The sequence below is a fragment of the Tenrec ecaudatus genome, chromosome 11, assembly GCF_050624435.1.
Source record: "Tenrec ecaudatus isolate mTenEca1 chromosome 11, mTenEca1.hap1, whole genome shotgun sequence".
Taxonomy (NCBI): Eukaryota; Metazoa; Chordata; class Mammalia; order Afrosoricida; family Tenrecidae; genus Tenrec; species Tenrec ecaudatus.
Window position 1 is genome coordinate 47,548,880 of NC_134540.1, and position 21,337 is coordinate 47,570,216.

Sequence of the window (21,337 nt, forward strand, 5' to 3'; positions counted from 1 at the left end):
TGAAGGGGAATATGGGAGACGACAGTTCAAGCACCAAGCACTTGGATTGAGGACCCAGGGATCCACTGCACTGCCTGGGCAGCAGGATTGGAGTTTCAGGTGTAAAGCCTAAGTTAAGTCCCTGCGTGCGTATGAGTGAGCTGTCAACTGCAGTCAGTGTTGGTCCATATTAATGTCATTACACGTTAGTTTGCTTTATTTCAGATTCCATGGAACTACTGTCTTCTTCACGAGTGCTTAATAGATTCCACATCTCTCAAGTGAGCATCGATGGACTCATGCCAGCATGATAAACTCCCATCCTAATCTGAAATTTTGTCAATTCTATTGGTTTCCATTTACACCGTTTGAAAATACCTGTAACGCATTCATTGGTCATCGTGACAGAATATGTTTGCTTTCACCATGCACCTAGAGTCTTCTGTTAAAATTCAGATATGCTTTGGAGAACATAGGAAGTTAACACTGTTAGCAACACTTCAGAAAAATAGCGCTTTAGCTAACCAGTAAGGTAAAATCAAAAAGCATCGACCTCCGAGCAAAGGAGCTCAGAGATTAAGTAGAACTTGAAACTCAAACGCCTCCAGGGCCCCTTGGCTATTAGGAGCCTATGACGTGGCTGGCGGAGGCAAGGGCCTCTAATCTGCTTGCAGTGCGTGTGAGCAAAGCACATACCAGCGACGGCAGCTTTTGACTTGTGTTTTGTGTATTTGAATATGAGTTCGTGAGGAGTCAGACAGACCAGGGATCGCCATTTGCATGGCCTCTGTTAGTCACGTGTGGTACTTTGGTGGCAGTTATGTCAGATTGGCCCCACCAAGAAAGGAATGGAACTGGAGCCCCACGACACTAGAACCCGGGGACCAGAATGGCTGTCTTTCTGGTTTGCTCCGGAGCGTTTTCACAGTTGCTGTCATGTCACTTCGCACTCGTGGCAGCCTCTCAGACGTCAGAGCAGAACTGCGCCTGGTAGGGTGTTCAGCGACTTGTTTGCTTGTTTGATTGGAAATAGATCTGCAGACCTTGCTTCCAAGGCACCTTCCTCGGGGTAGATGTGAACCACCAGCCTTTCGGCTAGCCGCCACTCATGTTCACTGTGTGCATCACCTAAAAAGAGAGATAGGAACCCAAAAGATAAGCACATTTCCTTGACATTGCCAAGGCTAGACCCCCCACCTTTACTAACAGGAGAGGGGGATGCCCTTACGCCCGTCCGTGTGCACCACTATCCCCTGGGGAGCTTTGCAAACTAATGATTCCATGTGAAACACCCCTCCCTCCCACACACCAAGATCTTGACTGGCCAGTGTGGTGTGCAGCTGGTTCGGGCGGGCAGCCTAGGACCGGTGAACTCTTGGGTGCAGTGAGCCCCAGCTTACTCTCTGAAATACCGGAGCGTGTTGGCTCCTAAAAATAGCCGCTGAAGATTCACGACTTACATTGCACATTTAACTTGTCAATGTGAATTATTTCATTCTAGAAAAAAGAGAGAATGAGAAAAGCAACATGCATAATTTACGAGTTGGCTATAGGTTTTATGAGGTGAGGTGGAAGAGATATATTAAGACTGAGCAGTTGGCAGCTTCAGGCACAGCAAAGCGGCTTCAAAGGAGGCCTGCGATCATACCTGATTCAACTGTCACGAAAGTCAGCTCTCGTCCCCTCACTGTCACACGGTAGACAAACATTTTTGTGGCACAATTAAACGGTTTTCCTGCTTTTCAAAAAAAAAAAAAAAACAACAACAAACATTTCATTAGATGAGGATATTGACAAGAGGCTTGCAGAAGGCCCCTGGGAAAGCGGCATGGAAAGATGATAGATTTTTTTCCACCAACTTTGCACGGCTCCTTGGTACGAACTTTAGGCAGGGCCATTCCGAATCCATCGCCGAAGAGCTAGCAGTAAATCGTGCTGGAGGGTAAGCGTGGACGGTTCAAACGCGTAACGGTGGGACTGGAACGTGGCCTCCTCAGCTGGAGCTGGGGTGCGGGGCTCCACGGTGCCTGCCCAGGCACTCGGCTACCCTGAACTCCGGAGGCCTGTCGCTGCAGACTGCCAGGTCAGGTCACGTCAGACACAGACTCCAGTTTTGTCCTAGTTTTTTAGCTGGCATTCTCCTAGCTTCTTCTAAGGAATAGGTCATTGTCAGTAAAGCTACTGTCGTGGTGTGACTGACTCCTTGGCAAGTTGCCTCCTTTTCTGACTTCAGCTCATGTTACTTAAGTCTGTGAACCACTGGTACACAAGAAAGATGGGTACTTACAGCAGAACTAGGTAAATACACGTAGGTATTTTCCATTTCTACTCAGAATAGGGTGCTGACACTCACTGAGCTCTCGATAGTGTGGCGGGCACTGTGTGAAATATCGCACCTTCCTGTGACTGCTCAGTTCCCCACTCAGCAGAACGTGTAAGTGACCAACTTGGATATCTGGTCGAGGAGATTAACTAGCAAAATCTTAAAAGAACTGCCTGGTTTCACCTTGCTGATCATCGTAGAATGAGAAAGGAAAGGGACGGACTTAAAATTGAACCATGCAAAATTAAGTCAAAAATCTTAACAAGCTGACCATTTCTGCCGTACACATTCAGGACATACGTTCTAGAAGTTTCGCCAAGGCTACACAATCCTTTGTTTAAAGACATTCAGTTTGTGATACATGGATCCAACTAACTGCGACAGCAGAAAAGATAGCACTTTGGAGCCACTGGGACAGAGGAAAAGTGAAAGGGAGGAACCGGCGCTGCCTCTTGGAATTCTGCAGGCAGGAGACGACTCCAAGGAGCTGCCTCTGCTGTCCTCCAACCGCAGGCAAGGACCAGCCTCAAGCAGCTCCGAGCTTCCCAGGACTCATGGAAGAAGCTAGCCGACGGCCCAAGCAGTGAAGCCAGAGCCTCAAGGGCAGTAGTTCTCCACCTTCCTCAGGCTGCGACCCTTTCCTACAGTTCCTCATGCTGTGGGGACCCCCAGCCATAGCATTATTTCCGTTGCTCCTTCATCACTGTCATTTTGCTACTGTTAGGAATCGTCATGTAAATATCTGATATGCAGGATGTATGTTCATTGTTACAAATTGAACACAATGACAGCATAGTGATTAATCACAAAACAACATGTCATCATATATTGTGATTTATTTCTTTGTAATGACAAACAAATGAAATTTTGTCTTGAGGCATGGTGTAGCATGGGTAACAGTCTTCACACCAGGTACTCGTCTGTGGGCGAATCTGCATGTGGGCAGACCTGCCTGGAGACGGATAGGGGAGCAGTGCCTGGGCTCCTAAGACCTTCAGAAATAGGTGTTTTCTGATGGTCTTAGATGACCCCTGCGAAAGAGTCGTTTGACCCCCCAAAAGGGGGTCGAGACCCACAGGTTGAGAACCACTGCTCAAGGGCCTCAATCCAGATGACAAACCACCTGTTTCAAAGTGCAGTAGTGGAGTAGGCACAAGGCTGACACTTCCTTTATAAATGGGAGCGATTAGATGGAAAACAAAGTAGGGCCTTTAAGCTAACAGGATCTTGCCTTTACCTTAGCGCCATTTGTTGCTCATTGTTTTCTGTTGGGTCTCCCAGCGGTGAAGCACAGGATGTGCAGTGGTAATGACCGCTACACGGTGTTGCAGGGAATGCAGGGCTGGGGACTGGATGACAGGGAGGGAAAGGGAATTTCAGGAATAAATGATGAAGCCTCGAGGTGGGAGGGAGCACTAGAACTGATGGTGACTGCAGAACTCATGTTAAAGGAGATTTAACCGTGGGTGCAGGGGGGGGGGGGGTGCTCTAAGATTGATGTGGTGGTGATTGCACAATTCCTCTTGATATGATCGAACCTTTGAACTATTCAATTGCATGATATGTAACTTTTGTGCCAGTAAAACTTGAGGGGGAAAAAGGCCAAAACTCAGTTGAATCACTTATATTAATTTGGGGGGGGGGGATGGGGGTGTTTCCGGGAAAACCAGAAAACCTGCTAGACAAATTCTAAAAGAGCTGTAGCACTTCACTTATATTAATTTTCAAGGCTGGAAAATAATCCACTGTTCTCAAAGAGCGTTCTCAGCAGTGACCCTCCTTACAGACCGTGAGTGCTGCCATGCCCTCTGAATCCTGCGTGCAGGTCTCATGGCCCCAGGCTTCAGCTTCCCCGTCAGCCCCTCCCCCGCCCCGATGGCAACTCCAATCCTTTGGCATAGGTGGCACCGCTCTAGTCCATCCGAGTGGCAACCAGCCTCTCAGCCCACGCGCCTGGAGGCTCAGCCCAGACACTTGTCCACAGTCCTATCTGACTGCAGCATGTCTCAATCAATCACTCTGCTGTTACTCCATGGTTTCCAGTTGGGAACGCATGCACGCACAACTGCCTGTTTCTGTTCTTTTGAGGAATGTCTCAGTTTTTCAGTTCTGATGGTGTTTGTTGTTGGGCAGTGGGGGTGGCGAGTGTCTTTAGAACGCTTATTTTCCAACTTCCCTGGATGATAGAATCACCTAAGGGTTTTAGGAAAATGCTGAGCTGCCGAGAGCTGTCTTCAGAAGGTTTGCGTTGATTGGTTTGAAATGTGGCCTGGACAGTTGGATTTTTTAAAAAAAAAATCTCCCCAGGTGATTCTAATGTTCAGAGGCATCTGAGAACTCTTGCTCTGGAACAAAGCAAAGTTTTACATTCTAAATTCCTATCATAGAGCCTCAGCAAAAAAGGGGAACGCTCTCAAAGAAATGGATCGACACAATGGCTGCAGCCATGGGCTCAAAAGCATTGCAGCCCTTGTGAGGATGGGGACAGCCAGGTAGGGATTTGTTGTTACACCATGTGATCGCTTTGAGGTAGCAGCCTTCTCGGTAGCACTTCACAACAACATCCTTATGTCCAGCAAAAATCCTATCTTTTTATTACAGACATCCAGATGCACACATGAAATTACATATAAATACCCACCCCCCCCCAAAATGCATTTTAAATAATCAGGAATCTCTTCCTAGAAAGATAAACAGTGTTCAGTGTTTGGCTCTGTATCTTTTTAAATTCCTATATGATTTTTTTAAGGAATAACTAGTGTTAACTCTTCTATAAAACTTTACATACTTAATGCCAGATGGTCTTATATCTGTTTAATGTATTTATATCTTTTTTCCAGACTAAGAAATTTGTCATTCTTACACATACATAATAATGTTTTTGAGTTAATTCACCTATAAAGTAGAGGAACATTTTTCTTACTTGAAGGATACCTGTTATCGGAGGCAGATTTCGGAAACTGCCGGATTTAGCTGGCCTTCTCTTGAAGCTCTTTTCCAGACAAACCCTTGGTTCACTGGCTTGTCTCCTTTTAGACTCTCAGGGCAAAGCCCATGCGATTTTCTTAGTCTTTGGTGTGCAGTATATGCCAAGGACATGCTAACATGACTAGAAAGACAGATGGATGTAGTCAGGATCTGAGATTAGAGGATTGGAGTAGTGACTATAATTTGAAAAAAATTAATCACTAGAGTAAGTTCAGATGTGCCTGAAAAGATAAATTAGGAATGTTGGGATCGTGGGAAGAGAGTAAGAGTGGGGTTGAGATAAGGACAGAGGCTAAGGAAGAGTGTAAGAAAAGAAACTTCAGATCTTTCCGGGGAAATGTCAACACCTCTCAGTTCCAGGAATCTCCTGGGTTTGGCTCCCAACAGCCTCATAAAGTCTTCCCTGGGGTAAAGAGGTAGGAGCCCCCTCCTCATGTGGGGCGGGGACCATGTTCAGCCCTTCCATCTTCCCCATCCTACTCGCTCACCATAATAAGAAGGCTGAAACAACTGTACTTGCCAGGGTTCCACAGAGTAAGACCCAAATAATTTTACGGGCTTGACAACCCCAAAATAATGGGGCTCAGTGGGAGTATATCACCAGAGGCTGTCAGTTAACAAGTACAACTGTCATATCTTTCTACAAAGTTCTAGAATGAAAAAAATAAAGGAAAGGTGGGACTCAGAATGTTAAAGACTGAAGAAGGGTTACCCCAAAGGGTTAGAGAGTCAGTTTAGGGGTGTTACTGGCTTGCTAGGTTGACCAAGCTTGCGCTCAAGTTAGGCCCAGGTGACTTTGGCTCTGTTGTCCAAAGTAGTACCGTTTGGTCCCTGAAGCTAGACATAACATTCTATGATCCAAAAAGATTTTCTTTCCTGTAGGGAGCCTGGTGGAGTAGTGAGTTGTGTGTTGGACTGCTAACCTCCAGGTCAGCAGTTCAAAACCACCAGCTGCTCTGTGGGAGAAAGATGAGACTTTCTACTCCTGAAAAGAGCGACCATCTCAGAAGCCCACAAGGGCAGTCTACCCTGCCCTGTTGTTTCACTATTAGTAGGAATCAACTCGATGGCAGTGAGTTTAAGCCGTTTTTTTTTCCTTCTGTGGACAGTGATGTCTTATAATTTTAAAATCAGTAGATTTCATAACCTTACATAATCACAAAACCCATAAATAAAATTAATTTTATTTTTAAAAATTCAAAATTATATTATGATCTTTGCTAACTTATTGTCTATTTTAAAACTTAGTTTAACAATGAAAAATTGATGATTTATATATTTTATTTCATCAGCAAATGGGGTACATATATTATTATACATATTACTGACATCTTTCCCAATTGAAGTGTTTATATAACTCCAACTGCAAGAAAAATGAGGCTGTATCTCCATCCTTCTTGTTCCCCTTTTTATTGAATTCACAGTGACTTTTAAAGAATGGGGAGACCCTAAAGCTAGTTCCAGCCATCAGCCACGCTATACTGAGAGTCCGACCAAGAACAAAATTAAAGAATGCGATCACAAGCTTGGTCTGTTTATCTGAATAATTCCTGTCTCCCATAAAATCATAACAAGAGGGGATCCTTATTAGTCACATCAGCTAGGGAAGCGCAGAATACATGCTCGAGGCGATGTGTGTCCGGATAACTCTGGAGGCCCGTGGAACTCGGAGGCTTCTGGAGGGCGGTGCCAGACACTGGAGCCAGGAGTGTATTATGATTTAATGCCCCCTTTTGCTGCACCTGACGAGCTGTCCTAGAAAAACAATTTGAAGCAATAAAGCATCCATTTGGCTCCTAAGTAATGAGGGAAGCATTGCTTTTTGCATTAACTATTTATTCAGGAAGAGAAGTGACCGACTGTTAATAAGCTTTATCAAGAGAGGGCAGTGGAAAACAGACAAAAAAGCAAAAATGAGCTTCTCTTCCACTTTATATGCCATTAAAAAATGCCCAAAGCTATTTGGTTGGTGCTCCGCTTCCATGTGACATTGAGCTGGCGGTATTTAAGTGCTCACGCCTGTCAGATGCCTGAAAGGCCTCTTGGTTGGAAGCAGGACTGGGGAGCCCCAACCAAGGATCGCGGAGAAAAGGCAGTGCCGGGTGAGTCGGGAAGACGGGCTGCTCCCTTTCCAGAATGAAGACTGGGATTCATTTTCCAGTGTGGAGTGGCGTGGGTTAGACTTCTGCCCTTCTCGCTTTGGTACAGGAGACCAGGGTCTCCTCTTGCTCTCTCTCTCGTAAGATAATTAGTCTTCAATATTTGCGAAATTTGCTGGATAACAACGGAGTGCAGCAACTTTATGACGTGTCGAGGAAGGTTTGTAACCTGGGAAAAGTGGGGACTGCCTACATCAGCCTGTATGTTTGTGTTTGTTTGTGTTTCAATTGGCGACTCATTTCCTAGGTTGGGATGTAACATTTCACTCTTCTTTCACAACCAAAAGAACCACTACTTCTTTGGGATAAATAGTCAGGATTTCATAACTTCAGTGTTCTAACCGGAATAATCCACCTACACATAAATAGAAGCTTCTTTCAAGTTATTTCAGAATCTCACTTGGAAGTGCCTCCAGTGCTATATAATCGCATGAGGTTTTCATTTCTCTCGCTCTGAGGTTCTTAATAAAAATTAATTTGCCTATTTTAGTGGCAGGCAAAAAGATAAAAGTAACAACTGTTTCTTTCCCTCAAGCCAACTAAAGGGCTTCCGTGCTAATAACTTTCCCCTTGTTCTCACGAAAAAGTAATATAGTGGAATTCTACATGATGGGCGGAAAATCCGACCCAGAAATCAGATTCAAACTGCCAGCAGAAGTTATATATCAATCCAATGTTACTTTTCGGGACTTACAGAATAACCTGGACGTGATGGTTGATGAGGTGTAAAAAGCTTTAATATTGCATTCCTGTGATCCTCCTGTTTTACCATTTCCATGTCAAAATTATGTGCTCATTCTAAGCTTCCTATGAGCTATTTTGAAGTATCTTCAAATTCTGTTTTCAAGGCAATTCATAAAATTAGGTATTATTTATTTGGAATCGGGCTGTCTTTAGTCTGAGAGGTAGGTAGCAATAGAATCAAAGACCCGTTAAGGCTCCTTAGAATTCAGCATGAGGGCTGCCTTGTTTGTTTCCCGGAGCATCTTCTGTCACACACAGAGAAGAAAACCTATTTGCGTTTACAGAGCATCTTACTTTCTTTATTCAGGCTGCCAGGGCGTGCCGGTTGTAAGTAGACTGCCCCAAATGAGAATTTGCCATGGTTTTCTCTGGTTTGGTGATTATCAGTCACGACATTGACTCGCCCCCCTGCAGATAATCACGCCGTTCCGAAGGCTCATGCTGTGCGCTGACAACAGGAAGGAGATGGAGGACTGGATCAGCTGCCTCAAGTCCGTACAGACCCGGGAAACCTACGAGGTACAAGCGCCCATCCCTCGCGACACCCCAGCTGCTTAGGAAATCCGAGCCAGGTGCAGTGTCTGAGCTCCCAGGTGTATTCGAGGTCTGAGCTCTGCCGGCAGCAGCTGGTTTCAACCGCCTTGTGAAGCTGCCTTGTGTAGAATTCTTGATTTAAAGTTTTCCTGATCAAAATGCTGGATCTGGAATTTTATTATTATTTTTTGTAACTGTTACGTATTCTAGGCAGGTGCTGTCGTCCTGGTCTCTCCTTGGACAGACCTGTTCCATGCTCTCCTTTCCAGGTGGCCCAGTTTAACGTGGAGCATTTCTCAGGGATGCATAACTGGTACGCCTGCTCCCACGCCCGGCCCACCTTCTGTAACGTGTGCAGAGAGAGCCTCTCCGGTGTCACCTCCCACGGCCTCTCCTGTGAAGGTACCATTGCGGCCCGCGGGACCTCGCGCCACCGGCCATTAGGGAACGCCGCGCACCACAAAAGCACATTTCGAGGGGTGGGGCGGGAGGAGCGGCCCGAGCACTTTAGCTGGACCCCTGTTTGAAGCTCATTCAAGCACAGAATCAGGCTTTGCACCTGCAGGACGAACATGGGATTCTTTGTTTTTACCCAGGGTCCAAGACAGAATAACTTGAAATGCAGTGTAAATCCACGCTGGAGCTAAAAACTGCATTTCACTCCTTTAGGATGGGTAACTGCTGCTTCCTCTTTCAAGAAATACTTTCTGGTCTTAGGTGTTTTGTTTTTAATTCTAGTATTCATTTGGTTCTGATTGCCTGAGAAACAAGATTCTGTGCCAACACTTTTTTCCCCTTGGCAGAATCTTTGGTGGTCACTTACACTGAATGGTGAAAAACCCTTGTTTCTTTTATCTCTTTGTTTGATTTGTTTTGGTTAATGTAAATGGGTATCATGATCCTGAATTTCTTTAAGGTTCTCTAGAAATAAGACTTTTGTTTTGTTTTCTTCTTTTCATTGTAGGATGACCTAAACGAGCACATTAATTATTACCGAGAGGAATTATAGCTTACTTAGATATATTTAATCCTATGCCTCAGTAGTGACTCTGTTGTGTTCTACTTTTTAAATATATAATAATGCATTTTCTAGAATACAAAACTTCTTAAGTAATTTTAATGTGATTTTATTATAATTAAATAATAAGGCAGACACAGGACCCTGGTTTTTAGTTGATTCTAAATGCAAAACCCTGGAAGATCCCAGGCTTTCATCTATTCGACGTGACAGAAGTGAATAGGGCACTCACTCGGTGAAAGCTTCATCTCTGAATTGTACTTCCTAAAATAGTTGTTGTTTAAAAAAAAACCAAAACCAACAAAGACTATGGCTTTGCCCTCCTGGCCCTTTGGGCTAACCTCAGGGTTAAAAATCCACATCCACCACTGCAAATTGTGTGACCAGGGCAAATGGTCTAATGCTTTCAGATATTTATTTCCTCCTCTGTGAAGCGGAGATTACAGTTATCTCTGTGTCTGCCTCTGTCCCTGTGCAAATGACGCGAAAGAATGGCTGTGAGCAAAGTTCACTGTCCAGTCCAGTCAGCTGTAGGAGTTGGTAGCCAGGGTCTGTAAGAAATGCATCAGGAATTCCGGATTGACTCGTGGCCTAATGCATGATCATGAATTCAAACGAAACTTTGCAGGCGGTATTGAGCATGTTTAGGTGTAAAGAATGATTACAAACAAAGCGCTTACATAGAGTTGAGTCACTCACTGCCTTAACCCTCTGATCCTGCTGGCTGTTCTCTGGTGGAGATCTGCTTCTTATCACCTGCTGGTCTCTCATCCCCAAATGCTGATAAGGAGAGCAGGTCTGATAAGGCCTGTGGTAACCTTCTGATTTGAGATTTGTCGAGTTGAATGGGTTTTACTACTTGGGATTAGGTTTAATGGTAGAATGGCTAAATATTTTTTTCAGGCATTTTAAAAGAAAACAGGAAATACATCAGTGGGTGAAAAAAATAAATGTGAGCCTTTACTACATTTGTTAACATTCTTTTGTAAATGTTAACTTCCTGAATGTATAGGATGTCTTCCTGAAATTTTAAGCATTAATTATTGGATGTTTACATTATATTTTTAAAGATTACATATTAGCATTTGGTTTCCCTACTGATACAAAGTTTTAAATCCTAGCATCTTGGCTATTTGCATTTTAGAACCATAGCTGAATGCTTTATAAAATTCCCAAAGATTTCTTAAATGTAAAAAGTTGCCTTTGTTCAATAAAAATATGGTTTCTTCAGAATATTGTTAGCATGATCCAAGTCATACTGAAACTTTAGGATTATCTCCTCTGGGAGGCCCCTCTGTTCCTGAAAAAAAAAAAAAAAACCAAACCTGAATAAACAACTTGTTTGATAAAACTGAAGATATAAAAAAGACTTTAAAATTATGGTGGAGATGCCAATATAAGAAATATTCCCTAAACAGTGGGCATGAATAACTTTGTATTGGAATGAAATCCAGCTTAGTGAGGCCGTCACTAAATTTCCTCAAACTTTCTGCTCTTCAATTTTCACTGTAGAATGAGGCTGTACTAATTTATTTTATAGGTTTATGTTAGATATTAATGAGAATTATCATTTTCAATCCATTTGCATATAAAATTCCATATACAGGAAGTAATAGATAGAAAAATAGTTGTTCCTAACAGTGCTGCCAAGTCTGTTGAAAAATTCCCTGGCGCAATCGAACTGAAATGTCAGTTCAGACCTACCAGACGCTCTTCAGAGAGAGAAACCCTGACTATTTCCTGAAAGGTTTGCATCCTTGGAAATCCTACAGGGCGGGTCTCGTGGAGCTGCTTGTTAGAATTGCCTGAGGACAGTGCAAGTCGGGTGAGAACTTCAGTGATAGTTCCAGAATACGACTGTCGCTCCCAATTACTTGAGCAGTAATTTAACCAAAATCAATAAAGGGCAATTTAAAAAATAGCATCAAATATATCAACGTAAGCATTCATTATCTTAAATGCTGTTTACAGATTTCGAAACTGTACAACGGTTTTTACAAGACTGACCAGAGCAATGAGATATCATTTTATCACCTGTCAATGTGTAGTGTTTTCACTCTGGTCTTACAAGGATGGCTTTACAGGTCAGAGGAAAATGCCTTATTTCAAAATCACTAGTTTGGAGAAGTTTGTATAGTTATCATTTCTAACCAAAAAATGCCCCGTGGTCATTTTTATCCATTAGAGACCATGATTGCAGTCTGGTGTGTGTTACTGTTATCTTTGTATGTTGTATGATGCAGCTTAGCTATTCTTGGCACATCGCATGGAACATTTCATTATAAAAGTGTGATTTTTATTTTAATGAGCAGCTTGGACTTTGAAGGAGAACATTTTAAAAAACCTTTCCTCTTCTAGTTCCTCTTATATTCTTCTGTTTTTACAGAGTACTTATTAAATAAGTGTAAAACACTCATTTGTACCCCAAAGTGCCCTGGAAATTTAATGGAGATGGTTTTGAGAGCACAGACTGGTTGCCAGGGAGCTGATGACCGCATGTTTAACTCACACCTGCTCTTCATAGTGTTTTCAGTGGCTGAGTTTTTGGAATTAGACCATGAAGCCTTTCTTTTGAGTGCCTCTGGGTGGACGCAAGGACTTCTGGTGGTGTCATGGGTGTGCATTGGGCTGTGCTCTCCAAAGGTCAGCAGTTCAAAACCACTAGCCTATCCTAGGAAGAGAGATGGGCTTTCCACTCCCGTAACCCCATTGCTAACCCAGGGAATTCTGTACGGATCATACTTTTTTGAAATACCTTAATAACTGAACAGACCTAGCGGTGGTGACCAGTCAACGCTTATAAACTGTCGTGTGTTAACACACAAGGGAAACCGTCATGCTGAAACTCGACTTTCAAGACAACTTTACTTCCTAGAGTGCCATTTCTGTAGTTTTTGCTGGATAGAGTCACACCGTTATCTATGACACACGCGCTCAAAAGGCCTGAGTTCCAATGAGGAATGGTTCACAGTACACAAGACAAGGGAAGCGGAACATTAGCAAAGTGTAGATAGGCTCGTGTGTGTCACGGAAGTGCCAGCTCACTCTCAGTGGCCATGGACCAGAGCAAGTCAAAAAGTATGGCTGCCGGGGTTTCCCTTCCCCCGTGCTACATGCCTGCATTGATCCGTGTTCCTGTGACCACTGGGGGGCTGCATGCACGTTCTCTTGCCTGAGTCTCGTTCGGCAACTTCAGATTCAGAGATCCAATCAAAACAGTGTCATCCCAAGGGCTGCTGGAGCCGTTAAAGTCAAGGCTGAGAGGTCAGCTCAGTTGTGATGGTTGTGGGATCCCAACAGGGTCCTCTTCATTTTCTCAAAGGATACCCTTTCTCAAAGGAGGTGTAAGTTTCAAGAAAATTGAAAAGTGCCTTTGGGAGCAAAAGGCCAGGGAAGTTTCCCCAAGAGAAGTTGTTCATCACAGCAATGGCCAAAAAGCCGGGGGGGGGGGCGTGTCCTACAGGAGTCACGTTTGGACCCCTGACCCCGTCTTCCCTACAGCCTGATCCAGATTTCCTTTGTTCCCCAATCTCAAGAGGATCATGAGGAAACCTGCTCCGAGTCCCTGGAGGATGCCAACACTGTTTTTTGGACACGCTGTGAATTGAAAAGTACAGAATTTTGGGGGGTTGAATCTATACCTGCAAAAGTGCATAGACCTACATGGATGATGTGACAAAAAAAAACCAGTACTTTCCCATTTTGATATTTGTGTTTAATAAGATTTCTATGACTTTGTACCAATACTTTTTGACTGACCTTCATATAAATCAACTATAACTAAGGCATCTGAAGCATTTGAACATTTGACTGTTGGATTCTTAGTTAATTGACTGCCCTGTCTTTTTCTTTAATCACATTAGGCCAGTTAAAAGAGAATGGGATATAACCCATTATTCCAAATTCATTAATCACTGATTTCCATAGAGCATGTATAAAGGAGCCACCTTACATTTGGAATGTGTTAGTATTATTCTACAACCAGTGTTGATGGATCTAATTCTAAAATATCTGCTGCTGAAAATTTTCTGAAGAACAATTCTCTGACACACCACTCCATGGCCACTGGTTTACCTTAATATTTATCTGTGAGATAGTTATCTGCCAAGTCAGATAATGGCATAGCATCCCTATCCTCCAGTGCTTAGGTACTTTGTGCCCTTAGAGGGATAGATGTATGTGGCATTAATTCTGATGTTCACGTGTTTTTGATGTTGTCCGGTCAGTGTGACCCGGTCCTGCTGACCTTACGTACAGCAGAGTGGAACACTGCCCGCCTTTGCCGCCCTCACAATTGCTGCTCATCTCGAGCCTGCTCTTTCCGTCACTCTCAGTCATCTCATTGACAGGCCGCTGCTTCTTCCCCCACTGCCCCTCCACCAAGGCTGATGCCCTTCTCTAGACATTGGTCTCTCTTGCAAACATGTCCAAAGTACATGAGACAAAATCTGGTCGTCCTTCTTAGAAGCATTCTAGCTGTACTTCTTAAAAAACAGATTTGATCATTTTTCTAGCAGTCCATGGCACGGTTAGTGTTCTTTGGCTCTGCCGTTGTTCAAAGACATCGATTTTTTCCTTCGTCCATGCCCCTGGTCCAGCAGTCACATACCTGTGAGGTGACGGAAACGATCATGGCTTGAGGCAGGCTCACCTTAGTCCTCAAAGTGACGTCTTGTGCTTTTCCACACCGTAAAGAGATCTTGTGCAGCAGCCTTGCCTAGCGGAATACATGCTTTGATTTCTCGACTATTCATCCCATGGGCCTTGACTGTGAATGTGAGTTAAATGAAATCCTTTACAATGTCAAACTTCACATATCATAATGTTGCTGATCAGTTCAATTATGAGGATTTGGGTTTTTTTAATGAAATATGTAGTCTATACTGAAAACTCTAAACTTTATTAGTAATGTTTCAAGCCCTCTTTGTTTTCAGCAAACAAGGTTGTGCTATTTGCAGACTACGGGTTAGTTAACTCTTCTTCCAACATCCATGCCACATTCTTCTTCGTATGATCACCTGCTTGGATAATTTATTCAGCATGCAAAGTGAATAGGATAGTGGAAAGATACAGCCCTGTTGCACGTTTTTCCTGATTTAAAACCACGTAGCGTCAAACAATGGACTCTTGGTCTGTAGACCGATTCTGCATGAGTACAATTAAGTGTTTGAAATTCCTATTCTTCACAACGTTGTCTATCATTTGTTCTGATCCAAACAGTCAAATACCTGTCATTAAAACCCAGGTATTCTCTGCTTTCAGCCAAGACCCATCTGACGTACAGTGGCCCTCGCTCCACGTCCTCTTCTGAACCCAGCTTGAATTCTGGAAGCTTCCTGTCAATGCACTGCTGCAGCCCTTTTTGAGTGATCTTCAGTACAATTTGTGTGGGATACTAATAATTTTATTCGATAATTTCAGCATTCTTTTGAGTAACCTTTCTTTGGAATGGGCACAAACATGAATCTTGTCCATTCGTGGACTCAGGTGGCTCTTTTCCAAATTCTTGGCATGGACTAGTGTGTGCTTCCAGCGTTACATTCATTTGCTGTAACATCTCAATTCATATTTCGACAATTTCTAGAGCCTTGGTTTTTGCCATTGCCTTCAGTGCAAGCTGGACGTCTTCTTGCCTACCACTGGCTCTTGACCAATTGTTTTGGGTACAGTAATTCTTTTTATACCTTCCATTTTCTTTGGAAGCTTCCTGCCTCCTTCAATATTAAACTTAAAGAATCCTTTCATGCTTATCTCAAGGTTTGGGTTTTCCCTTATACGAGAAATTTCAGGTGTTTTGGAGTTCTAGCTAGAGGTCTCTGCACATTTTATTATATTACTTTACCTTGTGTTCTGGAACCTCCCTTTGAAATCTTCTGTTCAGCCCTTTTATTTAATCAATTCTTCTCTAACTTTTGCTCCAAAGCAAGTTTCAGAGTCGCTTCTCACATCTTTTTCGATCTTTTCTTTCCGGTCGTTGTAATGACCTTTTCTTTTTTTTTTTTTTTTTGGTATTCAAATTATTTATGTTTAGAAAAACAGGCTGGGACAAATCCTAGAAATGCAAATATAGGAGGAAAAAATAAACGTGGAATGCATTCTGTGTTGTCCAGTAATATGTGCTACAGTGAGTCCGTTTCAAGGCAGAATCCTAGGATTTGACTGCTTATAATGGAAACCTTTATGAGAGGCTTCTGAGTTTGAGAAATGGCGTGTGGAACTATGCTGGTTTGTAAAATGTGTATAATCCACATCCTCAGCATCTGTCAGGGCAGGGGGCGGGGCCGTGCTGGCCGGTCATTCTTAGAACGGTGAGATTCAGCACTTCTTTTGAATTTGGGTGTGTTGATTTGGCAGATTTTGGCTTCCACTCAGAGTCATACTTGTTTCTGTCCAAGGATGCTTTCTCCGTTCCTTGGCTTTCTGATATGCTTTCTTCTCCTCAGCCATTTGCAGTCGAGCAATTTCCTCATCCTGGGCTACTTGAGCTGCTCTCATGTCCACCTGCGTAGCCAAAAGTTCTTCTTCTTGCAGCTTTCTGGCGATTTCTGCATCGTACCACTCCTGGTCCCTATGGGCCACTTTGGATGGAGTATAAACAATTTCTTTCACTCTTCTTGACTTTGTTCCTTCATCTTCATAGTAAGTTTGTCCATAAGTATTGGCTCCCGAGGATTCTGGAAAGTGTTTCTTTCGCCTCTTTCCCTCTTGTAGCTCCTTTTCTTGCAGAATTCGCGCTGTGTCCTCATCTTTCTTCTCCTGAATGCGGCATCTCTCTGCCTCAATTGCCAGCTTCTCCTGGATTTCCTGAGCAATTTCACAGTCTTGTTCAAGGTCTTTGTAGCGCTTCTGGAGTTGAGCCTGGGCTTTTAGATCTTCTTCTTGGAGTTGCTTAGCCACCTGGAGATCATGTTGGACCAAGCGGTTTCGCTGAACGTTCGATGCTAAGTGATGCTCAATCTCTTGTTCCTGCAGACTGTGAGCCAGGGTGTGGTCCTCCAGATCAGCAAAATCTTGGCAGACTTCCTTGACTCCAGGCAGCTTGGACTGGTCGATGCTGACTTCTGCCATGTTGGGGCCAGGGTCCCAGCTGCCGTCACCTCCGCTTCCCAGCGGCCGGCACCGATGCGGCCCGGTCACAGCAGAGGTGGCTGCTGACGGGGCCCAACGCCCCGCAGAGCGCGCGCGGGGCCTCGGAGCAGGGAGCGGGCCGGCCCGGGAGAGCCCGCTGCAGACGGACTCCGGAGCACCAAGCCGGAGGCCCAGCTGCCCCACCGCGGCCACCTGCTCGGACTTTTGCTTTTCTGTGTACGATGTCTTTGATGTCATCCGTACCTTGTCTGGTCTTTAGTCATCCGTGTTCGGTGCTTGGAGTCTATTCTTCAGATTGTCTTTGGACGAGTTTTAGTTTTTTCCAACAAGTTGAACCTTGAGATGAGCCATTGATGGTTTGCTTCACAGTTGTCCCTGTGGAGTTTGTAAAGTTTCTCCATCATCTTTTTATAGATGTAGGTGATTTGATTTTTGTGGTCTGTATCCCATGAAGCCCACATTGCTTATTAGCTGTTTATGTTGTTGATAAAAGATATTTGCAATGAGTTAGTTGTTGGTCTTGCAAGATTCCATCATGTAACCTCTGGGAGCATATCTATCACCAAGGCCACATTTCCAATGACTGATCCATCTCTGTTGCCAACTTTCTCATGTCAATCACCAGTAATCATCAATGCATCTTCAGTACATATTTTATCAATTTCAGACTGGACAACTTGGTAAAAATCTTCAATTTCTTCTGGTGTGAGTGGTTGGTGTGTAAATATATATATTGGTCTATTAATTGGTCTTCCTTGTAGACTTTTAGATATTATCCCATCATTGATTAATTTTATTTCAGTCTTTTAAACTTTAATTGTGAATTGGGTATTAAGGATCAATCTTGAAATGTTCTTTTTTTATGATTAATTTAATACTATTTCCCTTCAATCAGTCATTCCCAGAATAGTATAACACATAATAACCTACTAATGCCTACAATAGCTACCTTTTGTTCTTCGTTTTACAATATCAATCTTTATGGGAAACATTTCTTTCTCTTTTTGACAATTTCAATTTTCCTAAGTTCATATTTTGTAGTCTACATTTTGATAATCCATGGATATTTACGGTCATTTCTATTTTTCATTTTGAGTCATTTCCTGTTAGCAAATAAGGATTCCTAAAAGCTTCATGCCGACTACATCCTGAAGACCAGCTCTACTAGAAGACAGCTCTTCCCCAGCCATATGTTGAGTGCCTTCCAAAGTGACTGCCTCCCCTTCTGTCATATATGAGATGGGTTCCACTGCTAATACAGTTTTACTGTGGTTATTCTTTAGAAGTAGAATTACTAGTTCTTCTTTGTTGGACTCTGGAGCCTCTACTGAAACCTGTGTGCCCTGGGCGACCCTGTTAAAATGTGAAATAAGTGTGGCATAACTTCCAGCAGCACAGCAACAGGAAGCTCCCGCAGTAAGACAAATCGACGGACCAGTGATGGTCGGGTTTTCAGAAGCATGGTTAATTTTTCAAATAATCTGTGTTTTCCATGCTGTTGTTGTTTCTTTTCATTACACCACACCCCCCAGGCATTCTATAGTTTACTTTCTTTCACCCATGGACCACTTCTTTCTTGAATGTCTCTGTTAGAGGCTTCTGTTTGGCTGTGGAGAATTAGTGATGCGTCAAGTGGGGACATCACTGCTTCATTCCTTCCTTCTACATACTAGGCAGGCACCTCGGTCTAACACTGGTAAAAGACAATGCATGGATTGTCACCTTCAGCAGCCTGTTTCCCACGTTGCTCGAGGACCTACTTCAAGCGACAGCCTTGGACCTTAAAGCTCAAAGCTCCTATGTAGTATCTTTTTCCTTTATCAGAATATTCGCGATTCTTTATTTTATCCAAATGTAATTATCGGTAGTCTACAGCTTGGTGGGTTTTCAGAAACTAAACATACTCATGTCATCGGCACCCAAGTTAGCAAAGGGATGTCCGCGCACCCTGATAGGATCGACTTTCGTCTGCCTGCTTGTTGGTGGCTGCGCTGCCTCCCAGCTCCTCAAGAACTAGGTCATTTGTAGCTAGCCTCTGTCTCTTCTTTAATGTCTCTAAATATCACTTTCTGTATAACTTAGTTCAAGTCATTGGTAAACAGATAGTCATAATGGTTTTCCAGGACTCCCACTGCCGTTACTGAAGAGGAATTTAAACGTGCCTTGCATTTGTTCCTGGTAGCTCACTTAAACTTTCACAGCGTCGTTCTCTGTAGTTGTTGATGCCAAAGTAGTTACTCCTTTAAAAATTACTCCCATTTTCTCTTTTTTCAGTGTGTAAATTCAAGGCTCACAAACGGTGCGCGGTGAGAGCAACAAATAACTGCAAGTGGACGACCCTGTCCTCCATCGGGAAGGACATCATGGAGGATGAAGATGGCGTACGTCTCTGTGCTGTCGCTGATCTCGCACCAGGGCTCGCTGCTCCAGGCTCGGCTCTTGTGGGAGATGTTCCAAACAATAGTTACGCGGGAATGTTTATTGATAGGACTGAATGGAAGCTTTTGCTTAATTACGAGTCTTTACGTCCCGTTCGGACCTTCGTTTTGAGTCGTTCCCTGTTAGCAAATAAGGGTTTGCTAACCCCTATCATAGCTGTTTCCGGCTTTCACGTGTCGAATACCATCTGTTGAGTGCAGGGCCGGGGAGTGGCTGTAGTGATGGGCTGATGCTGGAGGGCCTTCCCTCCCAAATGCTGAGGAATTCTGTAAGGGTTACCCCAGATGGACTTTCCTTACATTATGGGATTTTCTCTCAAAACAGAGCCTCCTGCCTGCCATTCCTTACCCCATAGCCCTCCTATTCATATCGGATCTCTCCTGGCACTTGCTGATCAGAGTAAGATACCCCCTCGCCTGGCCTTTTGCCTTCCAGGGGCTAGGAGTCCCCAAGAGGCCGGACGAGGCTGTGCATGACTCTGCGGTGTGGCCTCTGGATAGCGTGAGTCCTTCAAAAGCTCTCCAGCTCACCCCCAGGTTGAAGGCTCAAGCCCACCCAGAGGCAGCTTGGCAGAAACACCTGACAGTCTACTCTCCCAACCTTCTGTTGGAAACCGCACGGCGCACAGTTCTCCCCTGGCACCCCCGGAGTCTCCATGGCTCAGAATCGACACCGCGGTGGCAGCTGCTTTGTCTCTGCGCCCCTGGGGTCCTCAGAACACCTACACCAAACTCACTGCCACTGAGTCGATTCTGACTCAGAGTGGCCCTAGCTCAACTCATCACCCGACCCACCACCCACTCCAGTTCATCGCCCTTGGGTCACAGCAAGCTTGCAGGGCAAGGTGGACCTGCCCCCGAGGGTTGCCCAGACGGTCACTCTTTACAGGAGCAGGAAGCCTCGTGGTTCTCCTGCTGGGGCCTCGTGGTTTCTGCCTGCTACCCTGGAGGTTAGTAGCCCGCTGCATAACGACTCTGCACCCGGGGCCTCTCCTACGGCACCCCCAGGACGGAATCGAGGTTTGATAGATGCGTGGGTGCTGTGAACTCTTCCCTGTTACTGAGTGTGAATGTCGGGAAGAGCCAGCGTCCACCAGGATAAGATGGGAGAGTTACGTCCTTCACACCCTTTCACTTGCCCGCCCTTTCTCCCTGCCCCCCAGGTAGCCATGCCTCACCAGTGGCTCGAGGGAAACCTGCCCGTGAGCGCCAAGTGCGCCGTCTGTGACAAGACGTGCGGCAGCGTCCTCCGTCTGCAGGACTGGAAATGCCTCTGGTGCAAAGCCATGGTAAGGGCACGCTGGTCATTGCCGTCCTCTCACTGAGCCGCTTTCCTTGCGTCGGTCATTGCACGTGCTTTAGAGACAGACCACAGCCTTTCTGGCAGGGGCGGTAGGGGTGGGGTGGAAGGTGGGGAGGGGGAGGGAACGGGGAGCAGACAGTGGATGTGGGAGCGGGCGCTGGAACTGACTGTGATGGCACAGCTGGTTTTCAAAGTGATCTAACCATGGCGGGGACAAAAGGAGAAGGCGTTCTAAAATGGTTTGTGGGCTTGATGGTGCAGCTCTTCTTGATAGGACCAAGCTAGCGAATTGTGTGCTGTGTGGATGCAGTACCAATAAACCTGTTTTAAACAACAAAAGAGTCTTGGGCAGAGCAGAGGCCGGTAGCACACCTAGTTACCTTCATCTCGGTGACAAAGCGCTGTGCCTGCCAGTCTGGCCGCTCCTGCAGATGGCCGTTTTGTAAGGCAGGTCTGTGGCGCTTGGCGTCCGAGATGTGTCCTGTGAAGTTGAATGTGCCATGCTTTGGGTATTGTGCGGACGTCATGTTACACCCTTATGGGAGGCTTCCTGTGATTGTCACTGCCACCACGACCCCCACCGGCTGCTGGCAGAGGGCAGAGGAGCGGGCGGGTGCCTGTGGGGTGGGCACAGGGCCGCACAGCCCTGCCCAGGATTCTCCCTGGAGAGCAGCGCCCATGCCTGTGAGCCAGGTCATGTCAGCTCGACCCTCTGCTGCAGATTCCCCTTTCTGCCCTTGATATTCGGAATCAGAACCTGTG

General features: G+C 44.8%; 1 protein-coding gene, 1 non-coding gene and 1 pseudogene across 4 annotated transcripts in view; 1 reads left to right on the plus strand and 2 right to left on the minus strand.

Moving 5' to 3' along the window:
- The window catches only part of DGKH (diacylglycerol kinase eta), a 227,940-nt gene that overhangs the window by 123,843 nt on the left and 82,760 nt on the right, over window positions 1-21,337 (plus strand). For all 3 annotated transcript variants that reach the window (XM_075563022.1, XM_075563024.1, XM_075563023.1), the window contains exons 5-8: window positions 8,608-8,712; window positions 8,997-9,129; window positions 19,109-19,215; window positions 20,436-20,561. In XM_075563022.1, coding sequence (XP_075419137.1) covers window positions 8,608-8,712; window positions 8,997-9,129; window positions 19,109-19,215; window positions 20,436-20,561 — 471 coding nt within the window. The remainder of the gene's footprint in view (window positions 1-8,607; window positions 8,713-8,996; window positions 9,130-19,108; window positions 19,216-20,435; window positions 20,562-21,337) is intronic.
- LOC142461957 (U7 small nuclear RNA) lies at window positions 3,950-4,011 on the minus strand. Its single transcript, XR_012787117.1, has one exon. It is a non-coding gene; the product is annotated as a U7 small nuclear RNA (small nuclear RNA).
- On the minus strand, window positions 15,783-16,842 carry LOC142461700 (coiled-coil domain-containing protein 50 pseudogene; annotated as a pseudogene).